Source organism: Fulmarus glacialis, unplaced genomic scaffold, assembly GCF_000690835.1.
Source record: "Fulmarus glacialis isolate BGI_N327 unplaced genomic scaffold, ASM69083v1 scaffold40216, whole genome shotgun sequence".
Classification (NCBI taxonomy): domain Eukaryota; kingdom Metazoa; phylum Chordata; class Aves; order Procellariiformes; family Procellariidae; genus Fulmarus; species Fulmarus glacialis.
Window position 1 is genome coordinate 1,568 of NW_009216961.1, and position 21,769 is coordinate 23,336.

A 21,769-nucleotide genomic window follows, 5' to 3' on the forward strand; every position below is an offset into this window, starting at 1 on the left:
CTGCTTTATCAAAAGAACTTAACACTGTGCATGTAAACTTGAACATATGTATCGTGTTTCCTTAAAGAAGTTGCGGATCCAGTGGCAGACCCCTTTAGTCACATGAGCACACAGGCCTTTTGAGCAGAGGGAAAAAACAGTTCAAACCCACGTTCCTGGCTGCACCCATGTTCCTGCTCCGCAGCTCCCAGCTCAGAGAGAAGCAAAGCCCAGACTAGGGTGTTAAAGCCATGGTGATTCCCTCCTCTTGCATACCTACTCACGCTTCTGAAGCGGTGGCTGGGGAAGCAGAAAGGGACGGGGGAGGCTTTTGCAGAAGGCACTGAGCATCACACACATGTTGCTGCAAGACTTCAGACTGCAGGAGCATCCCCAGGTGTCCCTCAGGCTACATGGGTAGGAGCTGGCTGAAGCATACCCAACCAGGGCAGGATGACATTTAGCCAGTGACAGCCACTAATGGCAAAGCCATGCATCCACCTGGACGACTGCAGGGAGGCCCAGCAGGGCTCAGATCCAAAGGGAAGCAGCCCTTCCTGCCGTGGCCTGGGAGGTTTTCCTGCTCCCTGCATGGGGATCTCGCGCTGATCACTGCAGGAGAGCTGTGAGCTGCCTGGTTATTGCTTGTAGTGGTTCCCCTCATGCCCTTGCTTCTTGTCATTTCCAGACTGGCAGAATCTACCCTGTCCACCCAGCCTGATGCCCAGGGTTTGATGCCAGCACTGGGTAGTGCCCAACTCCAGTGGGTACCACATAGAGACAAGTCTTCATCTCCCCCAGGAGTGCTTCTGTTCCAAAAAGCCTGCCTTTGTCTCAAAATTCAACCAAAGTGGCTGCTACAAGCCAGCAACACCGAGGAGGTGGAGGGTCAAAGAAATGCGACTCCACTGGCTCCTCAAAGCCCTTCTCGCAGGAGAAATGGGACCTTGCAAGTCAAACAGTACTTCCAGGAGACATTTCAAGCATCACAGCTATGAAATTCGCTGCCATCCCCTCTCTGCCCTGGTACCCTTCCCCTGGGGAGGGCACTGCAGCATCTAACGGGGCTAACGCTGTGCCTGCCTGCTCCTCTCCTGCCAAAAGCCATGGGTTTCAGCTCTGCCCTGCCTGCTGGCTGAGCTGCCTTCCAGCATGACGTACAGACATCCCTCCTGCTTCTCTGCCCACCAGTGCCCTTCAAAGGCTGCTCTTCGCCAGGAGGGCACTGTTTGCCCAAGCCTTCAGCAGGTGAAGACATGAGCCCCCCTCATGCAAAAGCTCAGCTTGATGCTCCCCAGGCTGGGATCTGCAAGGCACATCGCCGTGCCATAATGCCGGTGCACCAAGTGCGTACAGTGAAAACTGGAGAAACCTCTCCTGGCAACAGCAGTACCCTTTCTCTCATCCTCAGAGCACGAGGAAGCATGCTTACCTACAACCTCGCTGGAAGCTGGGATTGGTGCTCAGCACCTTCAGCTGGCCTCTCACTGGGGCAGGGTCCTGGTCCCTGGCTCCTGCCGTGGCTGGGTTTGAAGAGGAGCCGGTTTCCTGGAACAGAGCACCAACTGGGCCTTGGGAGTTTGCAGACAGATGAAGGAAGGAAAGACCACCTGAAACTGCTGCAAAGTCCCACAGTCATGTATTATCCGAGCTGGCCAGCAGTGGCAGCAGGAGAGACAGGTTCAATGCATCCCAGCTCCCCACAGAGATGGAGGAGAGGCAGCCAGGGCAGGAACTGAGACAGCGTAAGGCACCATATGTTACCAAACTTCCTTGAGGAGAGACACTGCCATCCTCTGAGTCAAGCCACACAGAACAGGAAAGCAGCACTGGAAAGCCTGAAGCCCACGCAACTCGTTTGAGGAAATCATTAGCAGAGGTGAAGTTCAGGCCATTTCTTTTGGGTTGAATGTTTCACCAAGGCAAAAGCTAAGCATGTTCCTCCCCTTGCCATAAGGCTGCAGATGGTGCCAGGGACAGGAGATCTCAATTCCAGCACCAACCAGCCGAGTGCCTGGAGTGTCACCACCAACCGACCCGTCTGGTGAACCACGCCAGGTCCAAGTGCTGCACCCGAGGGGACAGGAAAGCAGGATGAACGCGCAGATATCCCAGGCTGGCAGAGGAGAGGCGGTCTCTGAACATGTAGTGGGTTCAGAGGCAGGCAATGCTGCGGTGCTACCAGCTGGGGAACGGCATTCCAGCTCAAGCTCTTGCCAGCTGCTTCCCCACCCATCGTCTTCTGGGATCATCACAGAACACAATGAGAAACAGGTCCTAGAAACAAGCACGTCTTCACAGGCGAAGGGGACGACAAAGGAAAAGAGGAAAGCAGATCATACGAGCAGATTTCCCCCCTGCGCACAGCTCTTTCTCTCACCCTGCAGTGGCACATGAGCAGGAGAGGTGGGATATATTACAACGCACACCAGGAGAAAAGATCATCCTGCCAGCACTGCTCGTGAGTCAAAAGCCCTGCAACGCAGCAAAGCCTGGCCAGTGATGAGAGGACCAGCAACAGACTCCCCACCGCGGCTGTTCAAGGACATACAAGGCAGGTCCCACTTCTTCTTGGAGCAGTGATGCCTCACCTGCTTTGCAGCTGAGGTGTCAAACATCTGATCTGCTGCAGAGCGGGGTCCCTTCACTCTTCTCTTCCCCTTCACTTCGCCAGCAAGGCGGAGCAGTGGAAATTCAGCCCCCTTTTCCCTGGTGAAAAGACCTACAGGAGGCTGGGGTCTGAGCAAAGATTTCTGAGCTCTGTTCCCAACCAGCTGCTCGGAGGTGCTCCATGCACTCTGAAATCTGGTTTAGGGTGCAAAATGAGACCCAGCCACCCAGCTGAAACATACTACAGTCAGTCACAGGCAGGCAGTGTGAGGCTCTTGCTTGGAGAGGGGGAGTTACAGAAGCCCATTAGAGATTGCTTGCTCCGAGTCACTATCTAGTGCCACTGCCTACAGGAAAGATGATGATTATGGCTATGCAGATCCTATTCAAATAACCTATTCCACACCAAACCACTCCTCGCCAGGCCTTGCCCTGAGCAGGAACACGCAGCCTCCGCTGGCCGAGGAAGCCCATTCCACTGGAGTCCTTGAGGAGTTGTAGTGCCAGAAGAAACCTGCCCCAGAGTCCACAAAGCGAAGCTTCATTGGCAGGACGAAGGAAACCTCTTCGCTCGCCCTCAGTGAGGAGCACTGGGGAATGACCAGCGTGCAGCAACATCGCACTCAAAGCCACGTCTCCTACCTCCAGAATAATGCTTGCTAAATAATTGCACCTACTGCGGAAGGCTTTCCCGGTGTCTGTCTTTTAATATTCCAGTATAGGTATGTTAGTACAGGATTATCCCTCATTTGGAAGCACCAATTTAATAGGGGAAGAAACGGAAGAGGCAGAGCACTTGCAATGTGTTGCTAGAAGAAAATCAACCCAACTGCCACCTATACACAAGATGTCCACGCATGCGCTGCATCCGCCCCACCAGCACAGGGCAACATCCCCATTCACAGCTGGGCTCGCTGTTGAGCTATACCAGGTATCTTTCTACCTCTGTCAGCCAGTGCTTTCCTTTGTTCTGAGGTGGCTTTCTCCAGAAGTCTCCGGGGCCTCCTGTGAAGGAAGGCTGGTTTCTTGGGCAGTCCTCAGATTGGCTTGCTGGAAGGCACAGGAATCCAGAAACACATTGGGGATGCGGTCACCAAAATACAGCTTGCTGTTCGCAGCTATCGCTTGGTATTTCATTAGTTCCAGATACTCGGGGGTAAGTTTCAGCTACAAAGAGAGAAACCAAAAACTGTAAGAGACAACTTTCTGGGCCCTGCATCATTAGATTTCATCTCAGGCAGCTGCTTCCTGGGATGTGGGCTGTTAAATCAAGCTTTTTTCCAGTGCTGCCCACCTGAACCTAATCTCCTGTGCAGAGGAAAAGAGTAAGCAAGTCCTCTTCTGACCAGCTTTCAAGTGCTCACCTTGTTGGAATCAGCCAGCTTCTGAGCAGTGTAGTACTCCGCATCAGCTTTTGCTTTCTCTCTTGCTAGGAATGCAGCATCTAACAACAGAGGACGGACAGGAAAAGAAGTGTTAGCAAGTGAATAGCCCCATCACATCGAGCACCTGAGCCTTTATCCCATAGGGACAAGCTGACCCAGGTGTGCCCGTGACAGCCTGGCTGGCTGTGTACCTGCGCTGCTGGCTTCTTGAAGAGGTACCTGCAAAGGGGAGGAATGATCCCAGTGCATAACCTTGTGCTATTGCACCCTTTACTATTTTTGCAGGATGGCGATGCCTACCAGCTCAGTTCTGAGGGTCCTCTACCTGCCACCACCCTTAGCTGGAAGATGAGCCCAGCAGCAAGCTAGCACCACAGTTACCTTCAATCTCAGAAATTCGCTTCTCTGTTTCCTTCTCCATAATCTTCTGTTGATAGTGAATCCTGGCCACCTGAGCAGCCTTCTCTGCCTCTGCAATCACAACAGGCTCAGCTCAGACATTCGCTTCTCAGGGCTTGAGCATCAGCACCCTGACCCCAGCACCTGGTCGCAGAATCTGCCACGCAAGTAGCAGATTTGCTCTCTGCTGCCTCCCTTTCTGCTCGGATCCTACTGTGCCAGTTTGTACTCCAAGAATAGTTACAGAAAGAAAACACAGTGCTGATGTTTCTAGAGCTGCACTGGCTGGCATCCCTTTTACAAGTGCGATTCCCCCTAGCACAGGGACATTTAGCTTCAAGCCCAAGCAGTTTTTCTGGCAGAGCTGTTACCTCTTGGCCTGCTGTAGCAGGAGCCCCGCTGTAGGACAGAGGTGTTCGCTGCTCTGCTGCTATGGGGAGGGAGGTGGGACGTAGATTCAGCAGCATGAACATTCATATTTTCTAAATGACTGTTGGTTGCAGCCTGGCTCTGCTTCCTTCAGGGAGCTGTCAGCAATGCACGACAACGTCCTACCCCTGCTTACTGGGGGACATAGGAATGGAAATTCAGTCTGGCCCCTGTCTGCTAGTACTCCCAACTGGTGACATACCAATGAGCGCTTTCTTCCGGTCTGTCTCTGCCTCCTTCTCTACTACCTTCTGCTTCTGGGCTGCAATCAGCAGCTTGGTCTTCTCAGCCTCCCTGCAGGGTGAGAAACGTTATCATAGGGAAGTGGAGTTGGGGAGCAGCTCTGCAAACCAGGGCTTGAGAGGCCAGGGAGACAAGAAGCTGACCAGATGCCAGCATCATGTCCTCACAGCCATGAGGACTAGCTCTGTCTTCAGCTATATGAGCACATGTGTAACCAGCAGGCCAAAGGAAGGGATTATTCCCCCTCTCTATTTGGCACTGGTGAGGCCACATCTAGATGCTATATACAGTTTGAGGCCCTCAGGACAAGGAGCGAGTCCAGGCCAGGGCATACGAGAAAAGCCTGTGGGAGCTGGGCTTGCTCAGCCAGAGATGAGGTGAAGGGTGATCCAACAGCATCTCCCCCTGCCCAAAGGGTCCCGGAGGCGCCGGGGCCGCATTCCGCTTGTAGCGCCACAGCGAGAGCCCCGGAGGCACCGGCACAAGCTGCAGCATGGGAAATCCCAAGGAAACAGCCTGTCCCTGTGTGAGCAGGGCGTCCCTGGGACAGGGCCCCGAGCGGTGGGGTATCCCCAGCGATGCCCCGACTTGTCCAAACACAGCCCCCAGTGACCTGCTGCAGCTATGGCACTGGCCCTGCTTTGGGAAAGGGCTTGGACAGGAGATCTCCACACGTACATCAGGCTAAAATCTGTCTGCAATTCTCCGAGTTTGCTGGAGGGTAGCTTATGGGTGAGACATCAAGACCCCTGAGCCCTGAATTCTTCTACAGGTTCTCTGTAGCCCATCAGTGTCCCCTCTACATAAAGGAGTAGGAACACAGCCTTGATATGGTCTCAGTACACGCTAACAACCATCTTTGCGAAGGGCTGAAAGGCTTCAACGTGAAAAAGCTATGGAAATGGAGAAACAGAATGCACAAGCGCAGCTAGCCAAGCACACACTGACTAGAGCCCACCTCTCACCTTCTGATCACCAGGTAAGAGCTTTCTAATAGCATTATGCCTGTGCTGGACCCTTAAAAACAATGCATACAATTTTATGTACAGCTACTCACATTAGCTCAAAATTTCTTCGGATGGCTTCTGGGATTTTGGGTTTTGTGACACGCACAGCCTATAAAAAAAAAAGCGAGTGCATTTTAAATTAAACATTTTGATGCGAGCTGCATAACTAAGAAATGTCTTTCCAAAACCAGCTGTAGTGCTCTGGACATCTCCACATAGACCCGAGACCACACATAATGGTTCCCAATCCTCTTGTACAACACAGCTGAGCACAGCCACTCTCACAGAGGTGCCTCACATTTGTATTTCCTGTCTTTGCACCTTTTATGGCACCTAAGTGATCAAGTAAGGCCTGTGGAATAGACTGCTAAAGAGGTCCACCACCGTTGTTAGAAGCAGCATAGTTCTCCACCCCAAAGACTCTTCAAACATCACCGGATAACACTTCCCAAAGTACTGCTCAAGAAAGGGGCTCACAAACCCAATGAAATTAAATTGCAGGAGAAAGTCTTGCAAAACAGAGGCAGGGCTATGAGCTCAGGAATGGGTTTTCCAGGAGAAAAGCTTGCAAAAGCGACAACACAATGAGACATAGCGGTGAAGACAGGGGAGAGCAGCAGGGCATGGGTGGCAGCTGGGAACTGCTCGTTTGCAACTGTGGATCATCAGTGATGTGCGTGGCGATGCCGACACCACAACTCAGGTACATGCCAGAGACAGCCGCTAAGCTGCTCTGCGGAGGACTCTCTCTGAAACACCTCCAGAGGCAGGACCAGGAGCTACTGCTGCTCAGCTGGCATGTTGTGTGGCTCATTACTGAGTTTTGGGAGATGCAGATTGACAGTCCATGGCTGTACAACTGCTTCACAACCCTCTGCTCCATCTCCACTGCAGATTTAGATTTAGTGCTGAACCTGCTGCTTCTCTCTGGGCTCAGTAAGTTTGCAAAGAACCGAGGGGCTTCCACAGAAGGGAATGAGATACGGACACGTCCGGGCAAGTCTTTTTATGCAGTGCGAAAAGGGAACCATTTCCATGTGACAGGTTCTGGCAAACACACCCTGCCTGGAGAGAAGGAGCCAGCCTGTCATCAAAGCAGGACACTCAGGAATCACAGAATGGTTTGGGTTGGAAGGGACCTTTAAAGATCATCCAGTCCAACCCCCTCCCACCATGGGCAGGGACTAGATCAGGTAGCTCAAAGCCCCGTCCAACCTGACCTTGAACACTTCCAGTGATGGGGCATCCACAACTTCTCTGGGCAACTTGTTCCAGTGTCTCACCACCCTTATCGTAAAACTTTTCTTCTTTATATCCAATCTAAACCTACCCTCTTTCAGTTTAAAATCATTGTCCCTTGTCCTGTCACTACAGGTCTTGGTAAAAAGCCCTGTTTATTGAAAGGCCACAATAAGGTCTCCCTGGAACCTTTTCTTTTCCAGGCTGAACAACCCCAACTCTGCTGCTTCTCTGAACAAGCAAAGACAGCAGATTTATGGGACATCAGACCAGAACATCCTTCGCTGAAAGGATTTTTCTAAGCACCTACCAAGTCCCTAGAAAAGTACCACATGCAAGCTCACCTCACTAGCCACTGCAGGGTATGCAGGGGGATATTCTTTCTACCTCCATAATACCCCCTGCACCAAAACTAAGATCGGTTTCCAGAAGCATGGCTTTTCCAACACCAGCAAAGATTCCTCCGTAATCAGGAAAGACTCCAGGTCTTTGAAAATCTCCACTAGCTGCTTCTTTTTCAAGCCAATGGCTCAATCTATTTAATGGTGAAAGCTATTTAAATCTACTTGATGGAAACACTACTGTGCGCTGTCAATACTGTTAATAAATGTTAAGGCATTGGGAGATGCTGGGACTAACTGGCTGAGCAACGGCTTTACAAAAAACAGCATGAAGGAATCAAAAGACAAGCTGACTATACGACAGCATCTTTTCCCAGTGGCCACGAAGTCCAGCCACATGCTGAGCTGCACTGGCAAAAGCTCAGCAGCAGGCTAAAGGCAATTTTTTTTCCAGTGTGGGGAACTCAGTATAAGGGATACCAACAAACTGTAGAGTGCAGTTGAAAGCCACTGAGATGGCAATGTAAACGTTGCAGAGAATGGGAATAGGCTGACAGTATGGTACTTCTCCTCTCCTGTGGATCCTCCTCCTTAAATATGGGTGTGACATTTGCCTGTTTCCAGTTATTAGGGACTTCCCTTGATGACTGCCATCTTTCAAAGATAAGAGAGTGGCTTCATGATGGTGCGGGCCAGCAACTCAGCACCCTGGGATCCATCCCACCTGGTTCCACAGACTTGTGTGTGTCCATCTGCTCAGTTGTCCTCTACTGTGGGTAATGCTTCACCTCTGCTGATTCTGCTGCTAGGGTAAGCAACAGGGAGGCCCAAGGGCAGACCTTGCCAGAAAGAAGTCAAACAAGGTGTTGAGTACTTCAGCCTTTTCCATGTCCTTCATCACTATGTTCCCTGTTCCACAGCTTCCTTGGCCTTCCTTTTGCTGTGGATGCACCTCAGAAGCCCTCTGTGTTGCCCTACACAGCCATCATTAGGTCCAAGTCTAGCTGAGCTTTGGTCTTCCTAACTCTGTCCCTGCGCTCTCAGTTCAACTAGCTTTATTCCTCATCTATCCTACTCCACCTCTTGTGAGTTTCCTTTCTGCTTTTCAGCTCAGTCAGGAGCTCCTTGTTCATCCTCGTGGGCCTGTCTCACCTGCTTGACTTTCCACACTTCGGGGCATCTTTGGCAATGACGTGGGGCCTCCTGGCCTCCTTTGCTGACCATGGCAGTCTCCCACAGGACCCTGCCAAGCACATCTTGCACAAACCGAGTTCTGTTCTCCTTAAGCCCAGGCCCGTAATTCTCCTGTTCACCTCGCTCCTCTCAGGACCTTGAACTCACCACCTTACAGCTGCTACAGCTCACACTGCTACCAGACTTCACCTCTCAACCAATTCTTCCTTGTTTCTAGAAGGAGCAGAGTATCTCCCCCAGTCATCTTTGATCACCACTGCCTAAACCTTTGTTCAAAACCTTTCAGAAACATCCAGCATGGCTTGCACCCAGCCCTACTGCCCTTCCAGTGGACACTGAAGTGGTCAGAGACCGCCATGAGTACTAGGGTCTGTGATCATGAGGCTTCCTCTGGTCTTCTACAGGCAGCTTTACCTACTTTGTCTTACTAACTGGATGGTCTGCAGCAGACAAGGATCACGTGGTCCTCCATGTTGGTCTGATTCTTACCTATATTGGCTCTTATCTCAGCTGTTCATCATCCATCCCAAAATGAAGCTCCACATGATTTGAGCCAGTCTTTTGCAGGCAGCACAAGCCTGCTGCCTCACCTTCTCAGCCCGTCCTCCCTAGAGAGCCTGTACCCATCCACAGCAGCACTGCACTCACACGAGCTATCCCACCAGGCCCTGGGACTGCAAATGCACGTGTATTTCCAGTTTCTCAGGTTTGTTTCCCAGGACGTGTGTGTTTCTGTCCAGACACTTGAGACAAGCCCCAGGGTGTGCTGCTTTCACAGGGAAGTGCAGGAGCCTCCCCTACAACACTGTCCCTAGACACTTCTTACCATCCACTGGCCTCCTCTTCAGGCTGTGGCCACCATTCCAGTTAGGAAAGAATGTTTTGCATCAGGCAACCTGGAGGACTTGTGAAGGTTTCATACACACTAGTTTTAAACCTAGAAATAAATGCTGTTAATTCTCTCTAACAGCATGTTTTCAATAATGAGTTGTTTTCTCTGTCACTTCTTTCAAAAATGAATTGTCAGTGATCTCTGAAGTACTCATGCGTGCAAACGTGCTCTTCAAAAGGAAAGCATTATGCCCAAATACAGAATTATTTCCCTTAGAGCTCACAAAACAATTCAATTCTTGGTACAGTTAAGTTAATCTGGGCTACACAGCTGCCTGTGGAGAGTTTAAAGAAAGCTCAACTCTTCACCAAAGGGGCAGGGTATTTCCTGACATGAGACACAGCAACATGGCAGAGTCGTAAGCTGAGGCACAATTTTACTGGAGACAAGGATGCAACTCTGTTTTGAAAGGGAACAACAGGAATACAAGGGCAGTATCATACTGTCTCTTAAGTATTAGAGATGAACCACTTTCCTCAGTAGCTATGGAACCTCTTCAAACTGCTGGTCCGGTGAGCTAAATCTGGGCTGATGCAGGCAGGATATCCTTCAACTTTTGACCAACAGTGAAGATTGGGCATACCAAATTGAGATGGGATAACGTACGTAGCTCTGTAGTTAACATCTCCCAGCAAAGAGCTGTGAGCTTTGCTTACGCCCTTCCATATCCTGAGATCAAAAAGGGCCTTTACGTTATGACGATAATTTTGATGGGTGATGAACTTTTGTAGGAAATCTCTCTGCGATGTACCGTGCAAGTTAACTTGGATATTTGGAAGAGCAGTGCCATCTCAACTTCTTTGTGATAAGACACTGCCCGTGATTCACCCTCACCAAAACAGGGCAAGCCTGTGCACAAATGACCCGCAAAGCAGAACAGTATTTATCATACCATTTCACGTGCTGCCAACAGGAGGCTTTCCCTCCCTGCACACAGCCAGCCAGCCTAGATAAATGTGGCAACAAGAAAGGCAAAACAGATTTGGTCTCACTCTTCCCTACAGTGGAAATCTCCAGAGATTTCTATCTTAGCCCTTATGAGCCGAAGGTATATTTTTCTCAGTTGGTTGCCCTGAGCTTCAACATGCCAAAAAGCCACTATGTCCCATAGCCCAGCTAAGATTAAACATGACTTTCTAACATTAAGTGTAAGCAGAAAATCACTTATGATATAACATCTTTCCCTTATCTCTGGCACAAGCGCAGAAAAGATGAAGATCTCTTTTCTTTTGCAATTACCTGTAGGAACTGTGCTGGCACACTGGAGCGCCCAGCTCTGCAGGGGTGCCAAAGGTAGTTTGAAGAAAAACATTTTCTTGCTCTTTGCAAATTAAATCCAATACCTGCAGGTCTGTGGCCTAAAAGGTCGTTTTCTCTATTCTGCAGGTCTTCCCCTAACATAAAACTAGCATTTAGAAGCAGTCACTGTCATATGGACAGTCTTCAGCTGACAAACCTCAACTCAAGGCTCAACTATTTCATGTTATGTGGAAAACCGAAGCAAGAAACCTCATCAATCTAGTGAAAGGTGAGCAAATTAGAGGTGGAAAAAAGAATAATCTTTGTTAGGGAATGAACCTACCTGGATAGTGAGACCTGGTGCCATGACGTTGAGATCTTTCTGCAGGGCCAACTTCAGATTCTCATCTATCTGATCTGTGTTTGGAGGACAAGAGAGAGACCACTTAGCTTATTATCATTTCTCCTACAGCTTGTGTGGCAGAGAGTCAGCTGGCCTTGAAGAGCAGGTATCTCTATGGTGTAAGATAGAGATGCTTTCTGAGATTAGTCAGTACATTGTTTCCCTTCCTATACCCCCTGGAAAACGACCCCAAGAGGAGAGTCACACACTAGTGTCTCTAGAAAGGTTCAGCTATTGATGAACTCATGGTATCTGAGCTGAGAGCAAATGGCTTTCAGCACCTCAGCAAGAAAAAGCACCCAGAGCCTGCGGTAGAAGTCTATCCCTTCCTAGCCGGAGCCACACCAACCCTGCTGCCAGCAGCAAGCTCTGCCTTAAGTCTCTAGGGACCTGCAGGATCCAGTACTTGCTACTGAAAAAATGCATTTTGACACTTCCAAGCTCCAGGAAGATCCTTCCACAGAAATGGCCAGTCATGAAGGGATTAAGCTGCATGTACTACCAGGAAACTCCTCTCTGACTATGGATATTTGGCATGTCTGAGTACAGCATCCAAAGATTGAGTGTCTCTTAACATTGGAAGTCTGACAACCTTTTATCTTCCATAAACCCATTTTCCCCTGCTCTGCCACTCAGGAAGGAACATGATGTTGTTACGTCTTTGGGGGCACAGGTAGGTACCAAGAAGCCCAACATTAAATTTGCTAATTCCTGATCCGCTGCTACCCCCTTGTGAAAAAAACGAGCATTGCAATGAACTGAGAGCATGTCCCTTCCGGCTCTCACTTGCTAAAAACAGCTAGAAGGAAACTTTTAAAGTAAAAAAGTCAATTCAGCAACAGAACAGGGGCCTAAAAGTAGAAGTAGACAAGACAAAACCATTGCCATAGTGAATGCAATGGGCACGACTGCACGCACAAGAGCAGAGTGGCTACTTTGTGTGTCCAGAATTCAGTCCTACGTGGAAAAGGACTGAAATCGAATTCCCACGTGCAGATGTGGAAAGACAAAGAGATCTGAATCATTAAGGAGTAAATTTACATGGGAAGTGACATATGGATAGATAAGGAGCTGGATTCTAGACTGCAACTCCAGCACAGAGGCTGTTTGCCCAAAGAAGCCTGCTGTAACATATCCTACAGCAGAACAGGGAGATTACACAGCCCTTGGTGGGTGCATCCAGCTGCCATCCACTTACCAAACAGCTCAATGTATACTTCCTGCAGGGTATGGGCACTGCAGAACTGATTCAGCTCATGATGAATTTTATTGAAGATCAGGGTCTTATCGTAGTCTGCAGTGTAGTTTCTCACAATATCGTACACTGAGGAAGTAAGAGAATTATCACAGGTCACCACTGATGTGTACTGCTTTCCGCAATGCCACAATCGCAAAACAACAGCTCAGGGTATTAGGAAAGTAGTGCAGCACTGGGACAGGTGGGTGGGGGATCTCCATCCTTGGGAGTTTTCATGACTTGGCTGGGCAAAGCCACAGCTGCCCTGCCCAGCTGTTAGTGAGAAGCCTGCTGTGAGTGGGAGGGAGGTCAGAGGAGAGACCTGCAGAGGTCCCCTCCACCAGTGCTGCTGGGATTATACGACTTCAAAAAGCAGAGTAATTACAGCAAGATACACTGCACGGTCCTGTTTTATGATCTGCATAAACAAATTAAACAGTAAAGCCTGTCCTGGACCTACATGTATAGGAACAGATACTACTATAAAGTGAAAACAACTCTCATTCCTAACATGAATTCACCCTTCAATGTCTCAGTAACGCTAGCGTTTTGCATTAAGCTATGCTGCTGAAAAATAAAGCTGTGTGGGTCTTTGGTTCGGCAGCTGGTGAAATAAGAAGGTAAGAGGCTCCTACGCAGGCTTTGCCTTTGTAATTTTCCCAGAAGCTGAGATGGCAAGCACCTGGGGACTTTGTCCCATGTATTTAGTTTCACAGGTGGTCTCCCCTTCAGCAGCAAGAAATAGGGCTGCTTGAGCACCCGTCACATTTTCTAAACGTACAGGGGAGAAGCAATCCTAGAATTTATGTTTATCTTTGCAAATCTGTGGCTCTTCGAAAAGCTTGCAGACACGTGCATGAAACTAAGTGCTACGGTACTGGGAACCATAAGGATAATAAGACACAGAAAATGAAAGTCTTGCAAACCAAGACAGAGTGGCTACAGGAGGCGTGAAGACAGTCACACCGCTGCTTGTTGAAACAGGACGGGAAATACCTGCATACGGTGCCAATTTATTCACAACTTCTATTCGGTCAATGTAGATCATAACACCGCCACTGTCAGTGAAAAAGAGAATTCATGAATTATTACTGCAACTGTTAACAGTGGTCCGTATTTAAAGCAAAGTCATCTTTTTCCCTCTTTTACTAAATTCTACTAAACTTACCCAGAACAGTTCTGACTTCTTGAGCATTTTGCAATTAGATGGCAGCAAACCCCAGCTTTGTACAGACTGGTCCCTCTCTCTGCATAAATCAAAAGCGTGCTCCAGCAAGTCTGCAAAGCACTTTTGCTTCACTTTGTTATCTCCTACTTAGCCAGCAAAAGGAAAACGTTTTTGAACAGGAATGTAGCCGCAACTATCAGAAAGGGGGAGTCCAGCACAACGAAGGGAATGCAACAAGGACAGCAGACGACACCTGCAAGCAGCAGAGCAGACACAGACTGCAGATGCACCACAGCTCTTCTAGGCAGCAAATACATTTTGAATGGAAAAGCCCTTAGTTTAAGTTCATGCATTTACTAACTCCAGCAGGAACCTGACAAGGCCCCCGTTAGAAAGGAAGAAACAAAGCACATAACAGACTTTAATTCACGTTCCCTGCATCAATGTCATGTTGCAAACAGCTCTCCAGTAACATCGCAACTGTGCACGTGCGCCCAGGCATGTGCGCTGTCAAGAAGCTCCAGACACCTCATCGGAAGAAGCCTGCAGGCAGTCCTCTCCCCAAGGGATCACATGCTGCCAGACCAGCAGAGAAAACAGGGAATCAGAGGTAGGGCTTGATCCCAGCCTCTGCTCTTACTGATGTGGCTTTCAGCAGGTCATGCCCACCCCTGGGTACCTGTTGCACCAGGGAAAAGCACAAACTCTACAGTGAAGAAAAAAACCTTAATTTTCAGCAGCTCGTAAGTCTCTCAAGAGAGTATTTTTAAAGCACTCTTGCAATTTTGTCCTGAGGGCAAAGGCAAATCACAAACGAGCTTTAGCAGAAACTGTTTAGAGACAGCTGATCCCCAGAAGCAGACCTCACAGATTTCCAAACTTAGTCTCTGTGGTGTTTTAACTCAAACGTATCCCCCATGACAAACTTGGTTTCTTATTTTGCAGATCCCAATCTCTGGCAGTTGAAAACTAAGTTTGCAGAAAAGTCACCTGAACTTGCCCACGTCTGTGCTCTTTTAGAAAAGGTCTCCCAGGCACAGCCTGCGTTCACTCTGCAAACCTGCCTGCTTCATGGCAAGCTATGAGCTAAAAATATTGGTGATGGACTGAACTTGCCTGCTGGAAGGGACAAGCCAGCAGAAAAGATATTTGTGGCTAAAGAGAGACTTATTTCCTAGTGAGATACTACTACTAAGAGTATTAATCTCTTTTTCACTCAAGACTTCCCTTTAGGCCATGGTCATTCTTGCTGGCTCTCTAAGACCCATTACTATTATTTTTAAACAAGATAGGCTTATGGATCCTTTGTAGGTACGTCAGGCCGCACAGTTATAATGGCATGGTATATGTGTTTTTCTTCCATCTTATCTGTTCTGCACTCTAACTGTCCCACCATATCCAATAAAATGACTATTTATCATTGCAAGTGACATCCAACAGCATTCCTCATGACCTTCTGAACCTGCTTTCATCCTCCTGATTTGTTCCAGTCACCTTATGACATCTCCACCAGGACAGGGAAACCCAGCTACCATCTTGGGGTATCTTCTAGATATCCTGGTGAGGAACCGAAGCAGAGTGTGTGGGCTTCTTCCACCAGAATGTCCTCCAAGCACATCCTTATGTTGGGGTCCTTTTGACATTTCAATTTTATGGGGATGTTAGAAGGAAAAAGAGAGCACCTGAGACAATCTGCCTCCTGCACAGGACTCATCCACAGCCCCTCATCACCTCACAAGCAAGAAAGGCTGGAACCTCAGATCAGAGAGGACTGCCTGCTGCCCGTCTGACTCAACCAACACTACCCACAGCAACCCTGCCAAGGATCTCAACCAGCGTGGGTCAACAGTGTGGGGCATAAGTGAATTCTATCAGTCCTGTTGGTCAGGCAATGGCTTTGAGGAAACAGGTGCCACTCAGAGAGCAAATGTGCTGACTACCTATTTCCCCACTGAGGGCTTAAGGTTAAACCGAGCCTACAAAGCACTTACACTGCATTTTCCACACATCCATCCACCTGCTGGAGCCATCATCATCATCATCGTGCAGTGGGGATGGCCCTCTGGACCTTGCTGCTGTAAACCCAGGAGCCAAACTGAACTGTAACACTCTGATGTTAAAGTGAGCATCTCAGATAAGACCTCGTCTCAAACAGCCTGGTCCAGAGGATGTTGTAAACTCCTGGAGTGCAGGAGATACTGTCCTGGGCAGTTTCAGGACAGTTGCTCTGGCAGAGCATCATGCACTGATTTGGGGCGATTCACACACCTTGTTGACCTCGAACTGTACAAATACTCTCATCATCCACAACTGCTTTACTTGCCCTTTGACACCTATGGCTTAAACGCTGGCTCAGACAGCGCTCTTTCCATTTTGACATGCCACTACCACTCTCAAAACATCGTCGTTTGACCAAAGCCTGCTTCTTGCCAGATGCAAGGCAGGGCGACTCCCACAGGGAGATTTCCAGTACTTGAAACTCTCCACCGCAGTTTCCACAGCTTTTCAAACACCAGCATTTGCAGCCCCTCCGAGGGCTACTCGCACCCCTCAAGGTCCTCACCGCAGAGCTGCTCATGCGGCTGGTCAGGCAGAGCAGCACTGAGTTGAGCAGGCTCTTTGGTCAGGGAGAGAGGAACAAGAAGAAATCCATAGAAAGTCTGAAAGGAGGAGCAACACATAGACTATGTGCCCCTGGGAGAAGTTTAAGCATAATTAGGCAGCAATAGTGCCTAACTTTACAGGACAAGGTGAAATGTACAGGGGACTACCATACACTAGCAGGCATTTCAGTACACCTTAGAAAGCCTCATACATTTCAGGATTTTAGCTTATGCCAGGCCAGAAGGCAAGGGAAAAACTGAAGGATGTTGCCATAAAAAAGGGGCCATAAAAAAAGGCGAAGGTTTACTGCTTATTGCTAGAGCTGACAACAAACAAGACCAGACCAGGTTAGGCAATCAGAGCATGTAAAAATTGGGCTTAAAGGTCAGATCTGGTCTGTCTAGAGAGACAGGGATTAATGCAATACATCCATTTGCAATATTCATGACACATTTTTCCACGTGACTGGCTAACAAACAAGGATCTGTCCCAGAACAGCATTCCTCCAGTGCTCTGTGTTCCTGCCAACGATCTGCAGCATGAGCACAAGACGACTCTCACACCTTTGCAAATAAACATCTAATGTTTGAGCAATATTACTGCTTACCGTCCTGACTACTTACTGTTTCTTGGCATTGTAAAAACCTGTACAATATTTAGCATGGTTCTTTCCAGTTAAGTTTATAAAAAAAATGCTACTTACCTAATTCTCTCATGCAATATCTGCACGACACCATTTTCAACCCATTTATTGTATTCCACAATCAATATACTTGCGAGTAAATTAATTCTCAATTAATTGTTCAAGTCAGTCATTTGGAATACTTTGCTCTTCTAAAACTAGTTTATTGAACTGATTTTCCATCAGTTTTTGGAGATCAGCAGATCTGCCATGAGGAACCTGCTGCACTTCCCAAGGAACTGTGCACACATTTTCTTGTTGGGGAAAGCCAGAAATCTCAAACACCTGAGGCAATTCCCAGCTTAGAGCAGATACATATTCTACCTGCTGTAAAGAAATGGTTTTCGTCTCTGGGGTGACAGCTGTTTTATGAAAAAGAGTCATCTGGTGCCAAAGTATTTTAAAATCTGTATTTAATGTATTCACTTAATGCTGTCTAGTATAAATGGGGCAGGTAAGGCAGAAATTGGGGATGGGACACCCACACAGCCATTCATAAGCTTCCTAATGTAGATGAGGATACAGGGAACAGGAATATGAATACGGTGGAAGAGAAACCCAGCCTTTAACATCTGATGGTTTAATATACAATTACAGAAATTTAAACTGTTTAGGATTTACTCTTGTAACGAACTTTGAAACGGGATAGTGAAATTTCAGATTTGATCCATTTGTTATTTATAAGCTAACGTTTTATTATGGAAATGTGGATTCAAAGCTTTGGCACGGAGCAGCTGCAGACTTTGATTCCAAATACAGCAAATTTAAAGGCTCCTGCAGTAACACCTTAAAAATGGACAGGGCTACTGGGACCTTTGGTCTGAAGTGTATTCAATTATTAACTAAGAACTGCTTCACCAGCTGTTGGGTGTTTTAAAGCACGTTTATTACCTGTAACTTCACAGCCACCTGTATTGCACAACCGAATCCCACGATGCTGAAACGTAACAGGAACTTAATGAACTAACTATACAGAATTAAACAGAATATTTAGCTCCTAAATCACAGACTCACAGAATGGTCAAGGCTAGCAGGGACCTCTGGAGGTCATCTTCTCCAACCTCCCTGCTAAAGCAGGGTCAAAGCAGCACAGTTTAATTTTGACTGTGTTAGCATGTCTAATGTGGTTAAGCTTCAGCGGAAAGCTTTGCCTGGTCTGTTGAGAAGGCCTGCAGGACAGCAGGACACCACCCCTGGCCCAGAGACGTGATGCTGTTTAACAACGTTCTGCAGATGAAGTATTACTCCTATTTATGCTAGTTATGAGCTGAAAGTTGCCATTAAACACATCGCTAAAACTCTGCTCTGATAACTTATTTTTAACTGTGCCATTTAAAAGATATGGATATAGAACATAATGAGTCTTACTCCTCCTTCCTGCAATTACTTTTTGCTTGACCTAAAGACTCTTCACCTGACGACAAAGCCCTGGCTACAGCACTGAACACTCCTGAAAGAGGTTTGAGATCTAAAACTAAAACCAGCTAGGGCCCACGAGAACTTTATGTTAATATTTACGCCCAAGTGATGTATGATGAGTTGCTATAGGAATAATTCCAAGAACTCATTTCAATAAGGGCTAAACCAGATCAAAATTAACTCTGCCTCATTAATGTTGCCACTAACGTTTAACTTTTAATTTCAACATGGTCGTTATGTGTCATTATTCAAGTCATACTGACCTTTTTTTTTTCCAAACAGAAATATTGTTGAGTACCCTAAAGCTAAAAGACAAGAAGAATCACCAGTTTTGTTTTTATCCTGAAGAAACAGATTCAGTCATCACTTCAACTTGTGAATGAACCAACACAACAGGATCTGCAATCCAGCTCAACTAGCCTTCTCCTTCTGTTACTGCTCTGCTTGTTAAACTATACAGATCTGTGCTGACAAAAGGATCAGCTTAATTATGAAGCAGGCAGGTGCCACCCATACATAGGATTCTTCTTTATTCTTTCTCACTCTCTCTTTACATCAGATGAAACATCAACTCCAAAAATGCCCAAACAATTCCAGGAGACTAATTTTCTTGAGCTGTTTTTGAAATGAACCATCTCCCATCAGGAGGATTCCCATTCACCATTTACTTTTGCCTACTGCTGGGGTCTACACTTGTATTAGCCACAAGATTCAGACTAGAAATACCACAAAGCAGAGGGCAGACCAAAGCACAAGCAACAGGCTATGAGAGTAATCGAGGGAAGAAACCAAGAAAAATCAAGAGAATATCACTATAAATGCAAATACCCTCTGAACATCAATTCCAGTGAAAGCAAGAGCACTCCCTCCCACACCTCCTGCTCTATTATTTCCAAGTGTGATGTATGTTTGGGACTAGTTTTAGGGTATGTGCCTTTACTTTTCAGCCTCTATGTCACAGCACTGTAAATGACTAGCTGCAAACTACACGATAGAGTGCATCTGCTCATCACCAGAAGAAACACAAAGGAAAAACATACCTTGTCCCACAAGGCACATTTTTCACTTCATCAGTCTGCAACGTGGTCTGAAATAAAAAGACAACCAGTGCTCACAAAATCTCTCCATTTTTCAGGAAGATCATGCTGTGCACAGACTCTCACAACCATTACACAGGAACATGGAGCCAAAAACGTGTCCCCTGCCTCCCTCCTGACTTTTGCAGGTGTGGGCAGAAGACAGACTTCTTTTCAACTTGCCTTTTGGGAGATAGAAAGGCAGCTGTGCTCATTTCCCTAATCTCAGCTTCTGCAACACTAAGGCCTGCAGCTCTCCTGGGAAACAATTAGGGCCACAAACACAGGCTGTCCTCCCAGAGCAAGACATCTCCTGTCCCAAGCAACACACACATGTTGCGGAGATTCCAACAAAAGCACAAGTCCCAGTGCACAGCTGGGTCTGGCACCTAAGGCAGAAGGAAGCATGGGCTTCCTAGGAGCTGCTGCTCTGACTACCACTTTACTGAGCCCCTCTGCAAACACCAGTTGCCCATGTGACCCCCATCCAGCAATATCCCTACCAACATCTGCTCGCACTCACACTCTTCCAAGATGAGAAGATACTAACCTGCACGGATCTGAACGTGGTAACGAATGGGAGCATGATGTGGTAGCCCGGTCCACTCGGACTAGATAACAACGCACCACCCCTACAGAGAGAGAGAAAAATGGGGAAAAGGCTCAAGCAACTAGAAAATAGTAAGTGTTGGCTTTGAGAGCGAGCAAGTACATTCAGACTGCTGGGGGTCACAGCTGTGATAGTGCAAATTACACTACTCACCTGCACCAAATTTGCCACCAATTCCCCTCAAAAGAGCTGACTGCGTATACTTGCCTGCTGCAACTTGAAAATCATTTGCTTCAGTCCTGTAAGCAATTAACTTTTAGAGAAGGCAGATATTGCTAGATTCTTCCATCATTGCAACATTGCAGAGAGCTTCAAGAACACAGATTCTTCTCTCTAAATAGTTCACTGGTAACCATGGAAAAATCCAGCAGTTGATGCGATACCGCCAGTTTGGATTTCCACGAGGCACTCGGCACAGTCCCTTACCCAAATCATAAAGAAAACCCGCAGTCTCTTGTAGGGACTGGCAGGTGGTTAAAAGACAGGAGACAGAGGAGAGCTCTAAGCGATCGATCCTCATAGTGCAGTAAGGTCTCCTGCAGCATCCCGCAAGGGCCCATGCTGTTCAAAACACTCGTAATTAAAGGAAAGAGCAGTGCAAAGGAGACTGGCCCATGGCGGTGAGCACGAGGACAGAAATAGAGCAGATACAGCAGAAAATGCAGAAAGGCTGGTGCTGAGTTTCTGTATTCCTTTATTCAAATTTGAAGCAAAATCTAGTCAAGAGGTGACATTTAGTGACTGTGACCACTCACTGTTACGGACTGACAATGAGTTGCTCTACAGATGCTATTCAGGGCAGCTACGAGCCCCAGATGAAACAACCCAGAGCCAGGGAGAAGACCCATTTCAAAGCAACAACAAAGCGGGTACTCTGGCTGGCTGACAGTCTTGGACAGAGGTGACAGCCCTTGATGTAAGAGGGAGAGATCAAGAGACGTGAAAAGACTGGATGGACCAAGAGCTTTGGTCCTCTAAGCTTTGAAATCCAAACTGTGACCCAGAAAAGGAGAGGAAGGAGAGGGAGGAAAAGCAGCTGAGGATTCAGAAAGACCAAAACGGTTCTGCACAGAGCCAGGCTATCCAGGCCCACATCGTTTCTGGCGCAAGAGAGCAGAAACAACACGGCCTGCCCATTTCAGGGCAAAACCTGGAGGGAAACACAGGAGAGAGCAATCACCTCCCGAGGTGATCTGGGGCCAGGGACGAATCCCAGCTGAAAGAGAGAAACTTAGGGAAGGCTACAGAAGCCCTTAGGGCGCTGGCAGGGAACAGTACCTGTAATACACGGCCAGGTGCCCCTCCTCAACCTTGTGGATGGAGGAGTACAGGAAGAAGACGAGGAGCCCCGTGGCAGCTGCAGCTACGGCTCCAGCCTGGGCCATGGTCATCCTCGCACCACCTGCGGGACAGAGACCGTTACCACCGGAGCAGCGAGTCGCCTGGACGATGGGGCGCCGTTTATCCCGCGGTCTGCGTGAAGATCTTCGCGCTCTCTCCTCGCCGACGGCGTCAGAGACCACAAAACCTTCTCAGCTCTTGAACCAAAAAGCCAGGGAACATCCTCAAAGCGCCCAGCGGGCCTCGCTCTGCAGCGGGGTGCCGTCGCCTCG

At 48.0% G+C, this 21,769-nt stretch overlaps 1 protein-coding gene across 1 annotated transcript; it reads right to left on the minus strand.

The window, feature by feature from the left end:
• Positions 1–3,273: 3,273 nt before the first annotated feature.
• Positions 3,274–21,547, minus strand: ERLIN1 (ER lipid raft associated 1). The gene is made up of 11 exons (XM_009579488.1): positions 21,435–21,547; positions 20,097–20,178; positions 19,511–19,557; positions 13,594–13,655; positions 12,559–12,684; positions 11,301–11,374; positions 6,103–6,161; positions 5,005–5,096; positions 4,356–4,445; positions 3,954–4,033; positions 3,274–3,756 (listed from the first exon to the last, which is right to left on the minus strand). Exons 1-11 carry the CDS (start codon positions 21,545–21,547, stop codon positions 3,538–3,540), a joined length of 1,044 nt encoding a protein of 347 aa, XP_009577783.1. The 3' UTR covers positions 3,274–3,537.
• Between the last annotated feature and the right edge of the window lie 222 nt (positions 21,548–21,769).